Source organism: Pteropus vampyrus, unplaced genomic scaffold, assembly GCF_000151845.1.
Source record: "Pteropus vampyrus isolate Shadow unplaced genomic scaffold, Pvam_2.0 Scaffold818, whole genome shotgun sequence".
Lineage (NCBI taxonomy): Eukaryota > Metazoa > Chordata > Mammalia > Chiroptera > Pteropodidae > Pteropus > Pteropus vampyrus.
The window spans coordinates 904,396-921,595 of record NW_011889599.1 but is presented as its reverse complement, the minus strand read 5'-3'; the positions used below and the strand labels follow the sequence as shown (position 1 = coordinate 921,595).

The 17,200-nt window shown below is 37.4% G+C and overlaps 1 protein-coding gene across 13 annotated transcripts in view; it reads left to right on the top strand.

The window, feature by feature from the left end:
- The window catches only part of NPHP1 (nephrocystin 1), a 79,180-nt gene extending 62,346 nt beyond the window's left edge, over positions 1–16,834 (top strand). For 9 of the 13 annotated variants that reach the window (XM_011385894.2, XM_011385893.2, XM_023526342.1 and 6 more), the window contains 4 exons: positions 6,119–6,231; positions 8,271–8,344; positions 13,299–13,343; positions 14,898–15,170. In XM_011385894.2, coding sequence (XP_011384196.1) covers positions 6,119–6,231; positions 8,271–8,344; positions 13,299–13,343; positions 14,898–15,170 — 505 coding nt within the window. Of the gene's footprint in view, positions 1–6,118; positions 6,232–8,270; positions 8,345–11,989; positions 12,106–13,298; positions 13,344–13,482; positions 14,001–14,897 lie in introns of those variants that run through there. The other 4 variants (XM_023526338.1, XM_011385896.2, XM_023526340.1 and 1 more) reach the window with 4 other exon arrangements.
- The last annotated feature ends 366 nt before the right edge of the window (positions 16,835–17,200 follow it).

Sequence of the window (17,200 nt, the reverse complement as noted above, 5' to 3'; positions counted from 1 at the left end):
AGACAGTGACCTTCTCTGCGTGAGATGAAAAAGGAAGCAAATAGATTCTTCAGTTTCACCAAGATGTGTCTCTAATTTTGGAGCTGTTTTCCACAGAGGTTTAAGTTGATACGATTTGTCCAAAGGTCCCTGATGAGGGAAAGCCCTGAATTTAGGCTCAGACTCCCAGTGCCTAAGTTTTGCATACTGGGAAACACTGTAGAAGTAGACTGCATGTGTGTGTATATATTTGTTATAAATTTGTTTTATTTTTCTTTGCCTTTTTTATGCATTCTATCTTTTTTCTCTTTCACTTCCATTGTATTATTGCTAAAAATAAATGAGGCAATAGTATTACTTGCCTAGGGCCCATTATTACGTGCACTGCACTTCTGCTACCAGTTTGTTGGTCTATCTGTGAGTACAGGAAGTATATTTTTACTTCTTCAGTTCAGCCAACCTTTTGTAACTCAGAACTTTCAGTCTTCTTGGGTTTGGGAAAATCAGAGGATTTCCCTAAAGAAAACTCTAATATAAAAGAACAAGCAGCATTGTTTCATGTTCTGGAGAGGTATCAGAAGAAAGGAGTGCCTGCACTGTGTGAGGAGCAAGCTGGAGGTGATGCCTGCCAGACAGAGAGAGCAGGAGGATCTGTGAAGAAGGAAAGGGTAAAATAGAAGGAAGAAAGGTTCCATTCTTTCCCTAGCAAAATTAATGGCTGTTCTTCAGCAAGAGACATGAGTTTCGGCATGCGGCTGCAACACTGCCCACATGGGCCATCAACCAGTGGGTGGGACATAGAACAGCCTTGGGAATCACAGCATGAACACTAGGAAGGCATGTAGAGGCATCAGGGCCACTTAAATGGCCCCCTGCAGCTAGTCTTTGAAGAAGTCTGGGTCAGATATACACAAGATCAGAATTTTAGCAGGGTTAGAAAGAGATGATTTCTAACTTTGTGTATCAAATGTTATATATGAATGTAAGTGTGACAAGTGAACCTGTCTTGTATTTTTAGATGTTTCTAGAAATGCAGGGGTCAGGGAGTAGTCAAGATTACTTATTTAAATTTCATGAAATTAATTACCCATGGGGGCCTATTTGTTTCTGTGCCGTCATAGGGGTCACATTTATTCTGTTCGCTGTCAACAGGCTGGAAGCCTGTTACCTCTGTGAATCGTGTGCGTGTCTGTGTGTGTGTGTGTGTGTGTGTGTGTGTGTGTCCAAAATCCTCATTCTAGAAATGACAGAGGATTAATTTATAAAAGTTAAGGTCTCTTTTAAAATTTTTGGTGTTTCTTCTTTGCCCAAAGACATATTCCTTTTTGATAGAGGACATTGTTTGCAAGGTTTCTGATATTTTCTATATGGTCTTCCTTCAAGCTTAGTGACAAAGTTCATGCATTTCTAAAAGTAACATTTAGAAAATGTATATTTAAAATAATTCAAGACATTTTCTTGAGTATCTTCTAAGATGACGCCTATATTCAATATATTCTCAGTAAGTATTTAGGATTTTGAAGCACTTGTCATGTTTCTAGATTATTATTTTGAAATTTAAGTATTGAAATTTTTTATTCTTAAGTATTTTCTTCTTTTTGATGCTATTGTAAATGGAATTGTTTTAGTTTCCTTTTCAAATTATCCTTTGTTAGTGTATAGAAACATGACTGAATTTTGTATGTTTATTTTATATCCTGAAACTTTGCTGAATTTGTTTATTCTAACTTTTTGTGGCATGTTTATGGTTTTCTACATATAAGATAATGTCGTCTATGGACAGAGGTGATTTTACTTTTCCTTCCAAATTGGATGCCTTTTATTCCTTTTTCTTGCCTGATTGCTCTGGCTAGGACTTCCAGTAATATGTTGAATAAAATTGGTGAAAGAAGGCATCTTTATCTTGGTCCTAATCTTAGATGAAAGCTTTCAGTCTTTCATCATTAATAGGAATATTAGCTGTGGGATTTTCATATACAACCTTGATTATGTTGAGGTATTTTCCTTCTATTCCTAGTTTGCTGAATGTTTTTTATCCTGAGAAAGTGTTGAATTTTGTCAAATGCTTTTTTGGCATTAGTTGGGAAGATCATGTGGATTTTTTCCTTCATTCTCTTAATGTAGTGTATTACACTGATTGACTTTTTTACAATGTTGAATCATCTGTGCATTCCAGGAATAAATCTCACTTGATCATAGTATATAAACCTTTTAATATGCTGTTGAATTCAGTTTGCTAGTATTTTGTTGAAGATTTTTTGCATCACTGTTTATAAGGGTCATTGATCTGTAGTTTCCTTTTCTTGTGTCTTTGTCTGGCTTTGGTATCAGGGAAATGTTTCCTCTTTTTTTACTTTTTCGGAAAAGTTTTAAAAGGATTGGTTCTTTAACTATTTGGTAGAATTCACCAGTGAAGCTATCAGGTGCAAGATTTCTTTGTTGGTAGATTTTCGATTACTGATTAAATCTTCTTAATAGTAATAGATCCATTCAGATTTTTTATTAATTTGTGATTTAGTCTTAGTAGGTTTTGTGTTTCTACAAGTTTATCTATTTCATGTAGATTATCCAATTTTTTGACTTAACAATTGTTAACAGTACTCTTATAATCCTTTTTATTTCTGTAGACTTAAAAGTGATGTCTACATTTTCAGTTCTGATTTTAATCATTTGAGTCTTTTTTTCTTAGTCCATCTAGCTAAAGGTTTGCCTATTTGGTGATCTTTACAAAGAACCACACTTGGTTTCATTGATTTTCTCTATTGTTTTTCTGGTCTCTATTTCATTTATGTCTTCTCTAATCTTTATTATTTTCTTCCTTCTGCTACCTTGGGGTTTAATTTGTTCTTCTTTTTTCTAGTACCTTAAATTATAAAGTTAGGTTGTTGACTTGAGATCTTTCTTATTTTTTAATATAAGTATATATAGCTATACATTTCCCCCTTAATACTGCTTTCACTGTGTCCCATAAGTTTAGGTATGTTCTGTTTTCTTTTTCATTCATCTGTAAGTATTTTTCCCCTTCCTTTTTATTTTTATTTTTTTACTTTTTTTCCGGCTTTATCGAAATATAATAAACAATTAGTTTATAATAAACAGTTAGTTGCTCGTATCAAGTTTTTTTCAATTGTAGTTGGCATATATTAGTTTCAGTTGTACAGCATAATAATTAGAGATCTATATAACTCAAAAAGTGATCACTCCACTAAATCTAGTACCCTTCTTCCCCCTTACATATCTATTAAAACATTGTTAGCTATTTTCCTTATGCTATACTTTATATGCTGATGTCTATTTGATAACTATGCATTTGTATAATTTTTAATCCTTTGCCCTTTTTCACTGCCCCTACAACCCCCTCCCATCTTGTAGCCCTCGAAATATTCTTCGTATCTATGAGTTTATTTCCATTTTGTTGTTGTTGTTTGTTTTGTTCTTTAAATTCCACATGTATGTGAAAGCATGAGATATTTGTCTTTATCTAACTTCATTCAGTGCAGTACCCTCTAAGTCCATCAGGGCAATATCTTTTTCCATCCCTTTCCTTTTAGTCTGTATGTGTCTTTAAATCTAAAGTGAGTCTCTTATAGGCAGCATATGTATGGGTCTTTTTTTCTTATCCATTCAGTCACACGATCTTTTCCATTTGAGGTACTTGTTGATAAGAATGTAGTTACTACCATTCTTTATTCCTGTTTCGACACACGTTTTTTTCTTCTTAAAGAAGTCCCTCCAGCATTTCCTGTAATGCAGGCTCAGTGTTGATAAATTCCTTTAGCTTATTTTTGTCTGGGAAGCTCTTTATCTGTCCTTCAACTCTAAATGATAGCTTTGCTGGATAAAGTATTCTTGGTTTATATCCTGAGTTTTCATCATGTTGAATATTCTGTGCCAAGCCCTTCTGTCCTGCACAGTTTCTTTTGAGAAATTGGCTGCCAGTCTTATGGGTGCTCCCTTGTAGGTAACTAACTGCTTTTCCCTTGCTGCTTTTAAGATTCTCTCTTTGTATTTAACTTTTATCATTTTAATTATGATGTGTCTTGGTGTGGGCCTCTTTGAGTTCTTCTTTCTTTGGACTCTCTGAGCTTCCTGGGGTTGTATGTCTATTTCCTTCACCAGGTTAGGGAAGTTTTCCATCATTATTTCTTCAAATAGCTCTTCAATGTCTTGTTTCCCTTTGGTAACCCTATGACGCAGATGTTTTTACGTTTATTATGTCCCATAGGCCCCTTTAAGAGGCATCTGCATATGCCACTGCCATACCCTCTCCCACTCAGCCACTCAGGACTGGGCAACCTCACGTCTTCACACCCTTCTACTTTCTACCATCGCAAGTTGATTATTTCTCTCCCTACTTGTAGTGCTTCTGTTTATCTAGATCTCAGGTGACTTTCCTTGCTGTTTGCTCCATATTTCCATCCCAACTTTGAAGTGGTCACAAGAAGGATGAACAAAGCCTCTATCATCTATGCCACTTTTAGGTTCCTCCTCTCCTTTTCTTTATGATTTCTTTTTTGGCCCATTGGTTGTTTAAGAGTGTGGTGTTTAATGTCCACATATTTGTGAATTTTCCATTTTCCTTTCTGCTATTTTCACTTTCATTCCACTGTGATTGGAAAAGATACTTTGTATTATTTCATTCTTTTAAATCTATTAAGACTTGTTTTGTGGTCTAACATATGGTCTATCACAGAGAATGTTCCATGTACATTTGAGAAAAATGTGTATTCTGCCATTGTTGGGCATAGTGTTCTGTATATATCTGTTAGCTACAATTGGTCTACAATTTTGTTCAAGTCCTCTATATCTTTATTAATCTTCTGCCTGGTTGTTCTGTCCCTTATTGAAAGTGGAGTATTGAAGTCTCTTACTATTATTGTAGATCTGTCTATTTCTCTCTTCAATTTGTCAATGTTTGCTCTGTATGTTTAAGAGTTCTAATGTTTGGTGCATATATAAGTGTTGTAATTTGTTGGTGAGTTGACCCTTTTCTCATTATATATCTTTCTTTGTCTCTTTTAACAGTTTTTGGGCTTAAAGACGATTTTGTCTGATATTATTATTAGCCATCCCCACTCTCTTTTGTTTACTGTTTTCATGGAATATCTTTGTTCATCATTTTATTTCAACCTATGAGTGTCCTTAGATCTAAAGTGAGTCTCTTGTAAGTAGTATATTGTTAGATACTGTTTTCCATTCTGCTAATCTGTGTCTTTTGATTGGGGAGTTTAACCCATTAATATTTAAAGTAATTATTGATAGGGAAAGACTTATTATTGCCATTTTGTTGTTTTCTGTATGTCCCAATGATGTTTTAGTCCCTCATTCCTACCTTACTGCTTTACTTTGTTTTTGATTTTTTGTAGTAACATATTCTCTTTTTATTTCCTTTCAGGAATATTCTATAGATTTTTTCTTTGTGGTTACTATGGGGACTACACATATAACATCCTAAAGTTATAACAATCTATTTTCTGCTGATACTAACTTAACTTCAATACTGAGATTTATTTTTTGTTTTTGAGCCCTTACTGTGTACCAGACATTGCGTGAAGCACTCTTTTAATCCTTTAGTATCCTTCTAAAATGCAAGTATTACTCTCTCCATTCTGCACTTGAGGAAACCAAAACACAAGGAGAATAATTAATTAACCCAAACTCCCATAGCTAGAAAGTTGCAAAGTCAGAATTCAGTCCAGGTCTACCACACTCTCTCCCATGTTCCACCCAGCACCATGAACGGTCTGAACTCACGTTTCCTCTGCATTCATCACATCAGGTGAGATAGCCACATGGATTTGTTAAAACCTGTAGCTGACTAGTCCCTTTCTTTCCAAAACACATAATTGATGACTTTCATTTTTTATTTGACATTTAACATGAGTATATAGTAAAACGGAAGCACAGGAATGGCAACGCAGAGTTGAGACTTGAAAGTGTACACAGAAAAAATGTAAGTTGTCTAAAGTTTAATGTGGCCAACTTAAAGTGGAAATTTTCCTTATAATTGTCACAATTTTTCCAATAATGGAACAAAACTTGAAACTGTTCATTAAAGTAATAAACATAGCTTTAAAAGACATTGTACATTGGATTGTAGGGGATTGTTTAATGAATACATTTTTTTCTTCTTTAATAGTCTACTGCCGGAAACATTAATTGGAAGTATGAGCTCCATTCATTTGTTGATATTTTATCGCCAAATTCTTGGAGATGTGCTCCTGAAAGACAGGATGAGCATGCAGAGTGCTGGTAAGGGGTCTTTGCAATTTCCTTTTGTACAATAACTCATGATGCTTTGAGTAAACATAAGCTATTTCAGCCTATGTCATCTTCTGAAGGTAACATTTAAAATAAAATTTTAAAAATAGTAAAGTCAATAAATTACTGCAGATCCAAAGCACTGTGCTCAGTGTGTATCCTGAGTGCAGTATGTATTAATTCTTTACAATATACGTATTTTCATATTTTAAATTCTAGAGATTTGAGGTCCTGAAATTCAGATATAATCATATTTTATTTTAATGTCTTTGAATAATCTGTTTTTACCATATGTTTGATATACACATCATCTTTTTAGGAAGAGACTGAAATCACCCAAAATAACTGGTTCTTAATGCTCAAAGTGTAAATATCAATGGATTAGCTAAAATTGGTGAATCCAGATAACAGATATTCAGGAGTTCTGTGTACTGTTTTTACTCTTGCAACTTTTATTAAGCTTGAATTTTTTTTCCAAGATGTTAAAAAATAAATTTTAAAAATTAATGAGTTGTCACACACGATTGAACTTGTAAAGAGGAATGCATGTGTTGTAAAAATTGTCTTCAAAAAACAGTTTAATTTTATTGGACTTTCTCAAATTCAGTAAATCAGTAAGAAGGTATTATTGAGTGCCTGCTATATGCCAGGCATTGTGAGACAGGCATGGTTATTCCTACTCTAGTGGAGCAACAGACCTTAAACATAAAATTACATGAGTAATCCTTTTCACCTTTTATAGTAAGTGTTCTGAAGGAAAATACACAATGAGAGCATACGGTAAGAAGACCAGAATTAATGTGTAGGTTGAGGGAAGCCTTCTCTGGACAAGGCATATTTAAGATAAGACCTGAGAGAAGAATTAGACATATTGGGGAAGTGAGTAGGGGGGTGACTGGATAGAGAAACCAGCATGTCTGAAAACCCAAGGCAAGAAAATTGTGTTTGAAATTGAAGCGATTGAAATTGAAAGCAGCCGAGTACGGCTAGACAGAGACAGTGAGAAGGAGATTCCTGTGATGGCTTAGCACTCATAGACTGATAGAATTTATGATTAGACAGGAGTCTTCTCTCAGCAGCTTACCACCTGGATAAGTAAGTAGAAATGGAACTCATAGTCAGAGGACCACAGACATTTCTCAAGGAGTAATTATAACTCAAAGAGAAGGACAGTTAAACCTTTTAATCATCACTTACCTTTGAATTTATTTCAATGACTAGAAAAACTTCATGAATGACATTACTTCCTTTTTTTCCCATGGCACCATAAACCTTATTTATTTTTTATTTATTAAATTTATTGGGGTGACATTGGTTAATAAAATTATATACATGACTTCTTAAAAAGATAAGGCTTATTGTCCTGTAGGTAAGAAGTTTACTCAGAATTATTGATTTCATTTGAACCTGACCATCAGAATAAACCTAGTAAAATCTGGAGAAAGAATTTTTCTCTACTAAAGACACAAGATCATTTCCAAACTGTCCTTCCTGATGTGCTTCCTTGCATAGGCCTTTCATGTGCCATTACCTATTGCAGAATATCAGTATTCTACACAGTATTTAGACATGTGGCCAGAATCCCCAATTCTCGATTCCTTCCATTTTCATCCACCACCATCCGTGTGTCTGGGATCTTTCCCTGAGTGCTGGTGGACTAAAGTCAAGCTCAAGCAGCCTCCTTTCTTTTGGCACTTCCTGATTTCTCTTACTACACCACAGTCATAAGGAAAAAAGAAGTTGAAGAAAAAAAAAATTCTAGCCTTATTCTGTTCAGAGCCTAAATGCTCCCACCCTAAATGCTCTGTCTACTTGGTACAAGATTCATTCCAAAACCCTAGGGTATGAGAATAAGAGCAGATAAAGCTTGAAGGGCCAGCTTTGAGCTCCTAGAGGTTAAAGTTTGAGAATGTGTTATCAACATATCATGTGGCACAAAAATTCTAATCTGAATGAATGTTTTTATGTCTATTGCAGTAAAATACATTGGATAAAGTTTGTATAAAATCCGGTTGGTCTTTGTATTTCAGAGTTTATCAGTAATCCCGTGCTGGCCACCTTCCCCAAGCTCTTGGAGCAGCCTGATGTGATGGATGCACTCAGGGTGGGTAGTATGCATCATCATGGGAACCTGATGGATTCTGCAAGCAAAAGCTTTACCACTGAACTATATATACCCTTACATCTGATGGGTTCTGAAAATAATTAAACACCACATTAGTGAGTTCTCACACCTGCTCTGGGGCTTTTTCCCCCTATTTGGATGACGTCTCCCAATCCTTGTTCATTTTCTAGCTAACTTGGGTTCATCCTTCTTTTCTTAGCTTAAGTATTATCCTGCAGTCCTGGACCCAATAAGCAGATGAGTTAGTGCCTGCTACAATCACTACTGCAATCTCTTGTCTGATTTTTTTTCCTAGTAATTTTTAATTTTTCAATTACAGTTGGCATACAATATTATATTAGTTTCAGGTGTACAACATAGTGATTAAACATTTATAAAACTTATGAAGTGATCACCCGATAAATCTGGTACCCATCTGATACTATACATGGTGATTACAATATTATTGACTACTTTCCTTATGCTGTATTTCACATCCCCATGACTATTTTGTAACTACCAATATGTACTTCTTAATCTCTCATTTTCACTCAACCCCCTAACCTGCCTCCTATCTGGCAACCATCAAAATGTTCTCTGTATCTTTGAGTTTGTTTTTGTTTTGTTTATTTTGTTCTTTAGATTCCACACGTAAGTGAAATCATATGGCACTTGTCTTTCTCACTCTGACTTATTCCACTCAGCACAATACCCTCTAGGTCCATCCATGTTGCTGCAAATGGCAAGATTTAATGCTTTTTTATGGCTGAGTAATATTCCATTTTATATATGTACCCCCTCTTCTTTATCCATTCATCTATTGACGGAAACCCAGATTGCCTCCATATCTTGGCTATTGTAAATAATGCCGCAATGAATATATGGATGCACATGTCCCTTCGAAGTAGTTTTTTGGGTTTCTTAGAATAAATACTCAGATGTGGGATTACTGGGTCCTTCTTTGTCTCTTGTTACAGCCTTTGTTTTAACGTCTCTTTTGTCTGGTATAAGTATTGCCACCCTAACCTCTTTTTTTCTTTTTTCATTTCAATTTTCATGACATATCTTTTTCCATCTCCTCACCCCCAGTCTATATGTGTCTTTCGATCTGAAATGACTCTCTCATAGGCAGCTTATGTAAGGGTCTTGCTTTTATTATCCATTTAGTCACCTTGTTTTTTGATTAGAGCATTCAGTCCATTCACATTCAAAGCAATTGTTGATACTTATGTAGTTATTACCATTTTATTATTCATACTTTTGGTCTTTTTTTTCTCTATTTCTTTTTAAAGAATTCCTTCTAACATTTCTTCTAATACTGGTTTGTTGTTGATATACTGCTTTAGCTTTTTCTTGTCTGAGAAGCTCTTTATCTTTTTTTTTTTTTTTTTTTCAATTCTAAATGATAGCTTTGCTAGGAATGATAGTCTTGGTTGCATGTCCTTGCTTTTCATCACTTTAAATATTTTGAACCATTCCCTTCTGGCCTGTAAAGTTTCTGTTGAGAAATCAGTTGACAGTCTTATGGGAGTTCCTTGAAAGTAACTAACTGCCTTTCTCCTGCTGCTTTTAAGATTCTCTCTTTGTCTTTAACCTTTGCCATTTTAATTATGATGTGTCGGTGTGAGCCTCTTTAGGGTCACCTCTTTTGGGATTCTACTTCTTGGACTTATACGTCTATTTCTTTCATAAGGGAAGTTTTCCATCTTCAAATAGATTTTTCAATTCCTCGCTCTCTCTCTTCTCTTCCTGGTACCTCTATAATGCAAATGTTGGTATGCTTGATGTTGTCCCAGAGGCAGGCACAGGGTTTACCTACTCTGCCATCTTGACCGGAACTCCTCTTGTTTATTGTTTCATTCTTGACTTAAGATGGCTACTAATTGTGTCTTAAGAACAAAAATATAAAATGATCTGTTAGATAAATCAACTGAGTTCTCAGGAGAGAGTCAGGGCATATATATAACTTTTTATTTAATTTGACATATTCTGTCTGTTGTATGAAATAGCAGCTAGTTGAACCATATGAAATCTCCAATTTTCAGCCATTTTTTGACCTTCAAAAATGTCAGTTTTATAAGTTCAATTTAGTATATCAGGGTCAACGAATATCACAAGACCTGTATGACTAAAGGCAAATGCTCAGATACCATGGTGAGTGCCATGGCAACTGCCACAAGGGAAGTATGACCCCGGTCCTTGGAGACTTAAAGAAGGCAACAAATGAGGACCAGGTCCCTGTTTCACTAAGCAGATCCTGGGTGAAGTGGACCTAATACAAGGCTGGGGCCACGTCGGATTTTGACATGCCGAGATGGGATTAGAGCCGAGATCCAATGTGCCATGTTGGACGTCATCAGTAGATGGGCTTGACCAGTGTGAATATTATGTCCAGGGGAGGAGTGCAGTAGGTGATGGGTAACACATGAAGGTTTTGCTTCAGGAAAACTACGGACAGCACAGAGAGGTAGAAAAGCGCTTGTGCAGAAGGAAGGTTAGCTGTGTTTGGAGGTGACTTCTTTTGGTACAGAGGAAGGTCATATGGGTCTGACAGAGAAATGAAAGATTTTTATGAGACTTTAAAACTGATTTCATTTGCTGGTTTGGCTGGGGTAAGGGGTCGTTAACAGTACCAATGAAGTTTTTAGCAAAAACACTTAAGAAAATGTTCATGGTATATGATTACCCATAATTTCAGACAAATTTATTTGGTAGTATAGCTAGATAATGCAGAATTTTTTTCTTCCCTTATAAAGTTATTAGTATCACAATATTTATTCATTATGCAGAGTATATGTACATTGATGCATTCAACTAAGATTCCCAAGATCCCACTCTGCTAGGCGCTGTGCCAGGCGCTGTCGCTGAGGTGCTGTGCTGGGCTCTGTCACTGAGGCACTGTACTGGGTGCCATGGCTAAGACACTGCGCCAGGATCTGTGCTGGACACTGTAGCTGAGGAACTGCTATGCGCTGTGCTGGGCACTGGAATGTTTTTCTAGGTGTGTAACAGTCACAGAATCTGGACTTTGTTGTTATGAGGAATTTAAGGGCTAATCTAGTCCAAATGCTATATTTCCTGATAAGCAGATGGCTCAGAGACATGCCATGACCTGGCTGGCCCTGGAGCTCAGCAGGGGCCAATCCAGCTGCCACTGCAAGTCAGCTCTAGGTGCATCCAGCTATGCCACAGGTTCTTCAAGAAAAGGCATGTGGGTAAAGTTGTTCACATATATTATTAAGTGAAAAATAAGTGCATTTGTGGTATGATTAGTGTGTGAGTGTGTGTGTATTTGTATATGTGCCTATGAAAAGGTCTGGAAGAATAGATTCTAGAAAGGTAACAATGATTACCCTTGGATATCATGGGTTGTTTCATTTCTCTATTTTCGTAATTTTTCCCAGTGAATTATTTGTATAATAAATGATAAAATTTTTAAAGTGCTTTGTTTCTATAGTGTGGTACCTTCTCTTGGTGGTGCCCTGTATGACCTAGGATAAGCCAGGCTGTGCAGCAGTAGCTAACTCAGGTTTCTTTCTTGCTCATGGTACCTTCGGATCAATGGAAGGCCCTACTCCATAGTCACCCAAGGGCACAGGCTGATAGTGTCATCTATCATGAACAACTGTCTCCCTCTGTTGCCAGCTGCCCCTCAGGAAGAGAGAAAATGGGGAATTATCCGTGGGCTTCCCACTGCCTGTGCCCCAAGGTGACATGGACCAGAAGCAGTCACCTGGCCCCACTGAACTTCAAGGGAGCTGGTGGGTAGAGTCTCCTGTTTGCTCCAGAGGAGAAAGAAGCAATCTAGGTGCATAGTATTGAACTCCCCTCCCACATGCATTCTCTGTTCCCTGCTGAGTTACAGTGAGTGAAACCCCTGACACAGGTAACTCAGTGAAAAGTGAAGTGGGACCCTAAAACTTAAATAATGAACAATGAGCAAATGCTACCATCTGGTAAGTCTAAAGCTGCTGAGTGATATTTGTGTTAAGCCAGATTTCTTTTAAGTTTACATTATGATGTGTGTGAGCTTCCTAGTGTTAGCTTAGCTAAGTTCAGTTTGTTGTTGGTGCTTGGGTGATAGTAATGGCACCTGGCCTATTTAATGAAGTACTGTACTAAGTATCAAACTCTCCAGGACTCACATGCACAGCAGTTAGTAGGTGGAGGACCACATCCTTTAAGGTAGTTCTTCCCAGGAGTAACTTAGAATGTTTGGGGACATGGCTCGTGAAGGGCACAGCAATGGTCTCTTGGTAGGAAACTTCTTTATTTCATGGAGAATCTCTGTCTTGGTGCTACCCCAGGGCCTCCCTACTGAAAAAGAGCTGATGCTTCCATGGAACCCATGAAATCAAGTGCCAACTGGCACAACCCAAGGCCCAGGAATGAGCAGCTTAGTGCGTGGAACTGGTACCATGAACATTTGACTCAGACTTCTGTGAGATTAATGAAACTCTGGGTTTTTGTTTCTTTAAAAAAGCGTTGGTGAAACCTCATGGGCACATTGAAAATGTTTACCACAAGCTGTACTGTATTTATGTCAACCTAACCATGTCATCAGGGCAGACAGGTGTGGTATTTGGCAGACAGGTGTGGTATTTGGCAGAGTTTTCTATTGTCATTACTGTCTCACCTTAAAAGCTTGCTAGGGTTTTATTGTTCGGGCTCTGTGTTTGTGCAGTTTGAATGTATGTGTTAGTGTTTCACTGAATCTATTCTTAAATTAGTTTTAACTTGTAAGAAGCACAGACTGCTGGGGCATCTTTCCCTGTCCAGTCATTCTGGTTCCTAGTTATTAGCAATAGCTGCCTGCTGATTCAGTTCTTATGGATGTGGGTTCCACACAGTGTCTTAAACCTTGTCCATAGTTTCAATTACAGTGACATTGTGGAACTGTGGCAAAGACTTGTGAACCATCAGATTAATATAATATTTCTATTTCCTTTTTTAGATTTCATGGGCTGAGAAAGAAAGCACATTGAAAAGATCAGAGAAGGTAATATGCTTTTCCACATAGAACTTAATATTTATAGTGCTCAGTGTGTGCTTGCACATCCTAATAATGCCTCTTTTTTAACTAAAGGAGCCATATACATAATTCTTTTTAATCCATTAAGCTGTCATTATGGTTACAGATACATTCCAAGGGCCTGGATGACCGATTCCTAATGTGAAAAGAAACACTTGATCAGGTGCAAAGAAACATTCAGATCACTGAGTTTCATTTAGTTGAAGGGAAGTTTCTAAACCAAAGTATCCCAGTTGACTATCAGATTTAACTTATTTTTAAAAAATTCCTCTAGCTCTCAAAGTCTATATCAAGTAACAAAAAGGAAGAAGAAAATTAGCCTAAGCTGTATCACATATTGAAAAAGTGCATGGCTCGTGCTTACATTGCTTTAGAAGCATGGTCATTACAAACCAAACAGCACCTGCACTAGTCTGTAAGTAATGACAACTACTGTAAATCTAGGATTCAACGAACTTTTTCTGTGAAGGGCCAGATGACTTTGTGGACCATAAGGTCTCTGTCACAACGACTTAGCTTTGTCATAGTAATGCAAAAGCAGCCATAGGTAAATATATGAGCCTTGCTGTGTTTCCATAAAACTTTATTTATAAAAAGAGGCAGTGGGCCTCATTGCACCCATGATCCATGGTTTTTGTACTTCTAAAAGTGTTATCTGCAAGGAACATGGGAGAACAAACAAACTAAAAACCCTAAAAATTGGAGGGAAAGTGTAAAAATTGTGTTCTTAGTTGAGCTTCCCTTTGACCAGTACCATCTACATTTGACCTTTGCTAAATGAGCAGGTTTAATGGTATTCTAGCACAGCTGTGGACAAGGTGTTGGGTCTGAGGCCTGTAGAAATTGCCCCCTACACAGGGTGCGCTTGGAGGGGCAGCATCTGTGTGCAGACTCCACTGTATGTGGATACTTTCTCCTTCAGAATGCTGTGCTCTGTAATTCCCACCACAGCCTGTCAGTGTCAGCGTTGCTGACAGTGTTGACATTGCAGTAGTCTTGTTATCGTGAGTGGGGGATGGTGGGGGTGGCCTGACTACAAATCCTTACTCCTGGGGTCTCCTTTCTCTGGATTTCATGCAGAACACTTGCTGCCCTTCTCTTATAATAACTTGACAATTCTCTGATGTGTTATAATCAAATTAAGTGCATACAGCTGACTTCACATTATGTTTTAGTTGTATTTACTTGGACTCACACTCTTGTCACCAGAATTAGACTTCAGCACCCCATTCTCCTTGAAGGAAAGTGTGAGACACCCTCAGTAGGGCGTAAGACAGCTTAGGTGTCAAGGAGCCTACCCCAGAGCCTCAGAGAACTGCTCAACTCTGTTCCATGGTGACTTTCTTCCACTGAGAGGGGCTGTGTCCTGACTGAGTGGCTGGTGCAGAGCTGATGACCTGCCAGGCACCATGACACCTCCATCCCACCCCTTACGGCTTTTAGTTCACAGAGTTTATTGAATTTAACACTTAACAAATAATGATGCAGATCCATTCACAGTTAACTGTGGTGTTTTCCCAGAAAGACAGAGAGTTCCTGAAAACTCTGTTTCTCCTGATTTACCATGACTGCGTGGTCCCCCTTCTCCATTCAACACTCCTGCCGCCATTCAGGTGGGCAGAAGAAGAGACTGAGGCTTCACGATGGAAAGTCATTGCAGACTTCCTGAAGCAAAACCAAGAAAACGAGGGCTCCCTCCAAGCTCTGTTGTCACCAGATGGAGTCCATGAACCTTTTGACATTTCGGAGCAGACCTATGACTTCCTGTGTAAGATAAGAAAGAAAGCAGCCTGACGTGACCCCCATGACCCCCGGCTTCCCACCAAATCTCATGGACCCTCCATGATGTCCTGAATAAAGTGACAGAACCAAAATAACTGTCACATTTAACTTAGGCTTTACTCTTCTTTGTACAGACCACATTCTATAAAAAATATTTATGGTAAGTCGAATTTGTTTTAATACAATAAAATAAGTTTTTATAAGGAGCACTGTTATATTTAAATTTAAAGATAATTATTTTTAAAAACCAGCTAACTTAAATTTAAATTTACTGTACTTATAGATTTGTATAAAAGCAAGACTTTATCAAAAGCTGAATTTATGATGATTCAAGTAAGTGAAAATTTGGAATTGAAGATATTTGCAGATCATATAACTGATACATCTAGTATCAAGAATATATAAATATGTGATTATTGCTAATGGGATTTATTTTCTGAAATGAATGGAGAAATCAGAGTAACCTATTTGAGAAAGTTATGTTGTTAATCACTTAATTCAGTCTAAGATTTGAATGTTATTTATCTTAATTAGATATAAAGGAAGAGTTTTGCCTTTTCAAGTCCATATAATAGGAACTCTTTCAAAAAAAAAAATGTTTAGGCTTCGGGGAATGTGTAACCCATCCCTGTGTCCAAGAACATAGGTTTGTTGCATTTCAGATAAAACTGTGAGTGCTAGTAAGTTGTCCCGTTCGTTGATAATGATGGTACAGCTGATATCTGTTGAGTACCAACTGTGCATGCTCTCAGTTAATTAAGTTAATCCCCGCAGCTTCTCCAGGAGCAGGAACAGTTTTATTCCATATCACTACTGAAGGGACAGACCAGGCAGGTTAATGAATTGGCCACGGTCGGAGCTAGTAAGCGACACAGCTAATAAACCAAGTAAAGATACCACGTATCGTTTTCTATAAACTAGGGTGCTCCCCTAGTCAGTGCAAAATGTTTAAGAATTTTATGTGAAAATGAAACATGAGAAGGCACTTGAAGAAAAAACATGGTGAAATTAGAAAAAATGTAACCTAAAAATCAGAATAGCAACGAAGGTAACTTTTTTTGACAGTATGCTACCTTAAAAGAGGCATTTATTTTTAGAGATCCATCATATTATAAAACTTCCAGGCTACATCTTACTCAGCTTATCCTAAAGTCTTAAACTAAACTTAACTTGGGACTCATCTCAGAAGTTAACATGATACTAAAGGTTCCCGGTCACAAATATGACGGGAAAACTTAGCCTTGGACAAGATATTCTGCTCTGTCTCCAAGAGCAGGTTTCTCTGCCTCTATCTCCTCTGCCCTCGGTGACATGTGGGAAGCCGAAGGTCAGATGCCCCCTTCCCAAGATGGTACCCCTTCCTCCCCTGGGCCTACTGCCCTCCCCAGTTCCTGCTCCTGCTCAGTGGGAGGTGGTGAGAGTGCACAAGGACTTCAAACCACTCTGTCACTGAGTTGCCTCCTCTTAGGTCCCTGCAGTCTTATTTGAAGGAACATGAAGCCATGTCACTCTCATTGTGAAGATCATTTTTCTATAGAATCTGTAATTCCTAAGTTTCATCTTTTTTAATCATTTAGCTTATTCTTAACATTAAGCTAGAGTTGGGCATTTTAAATGAAAGAAACTATTGCTGATGAATTCCTTTCAGTGAATAAAGGGAGAGAGCTTTCTTGGAATGTTTTTACTTTCTTCCATGTTCATTTGAATGTGTCATGATCGATGAGTGGGGGCAACTTCATAGTTTCTGACACATAGAAAAACATAGAGACATGAGAGAAGACGTAATGCTTAGGCCAAAAAGTGAGGCACCCAGGCAGATAGTCTGAATGAAGGGGACAATTCACAGGGGTGAGGGTGGCTCCGCCATCAAGAGACTCCACATTCTCTCCTCAGTCAATGGAATCTTTCTTTTTAAGAAACTAGTCTTTTTAAATGCCACTTTTTGGCTTCCAAAACAGAAAGATGTTGTCAAGGAGCCAAAACCATCCTGGAAATGAACCTTGGGGGCTGCATCAAGAAGCATGAGTTGGCAATATGCCAAA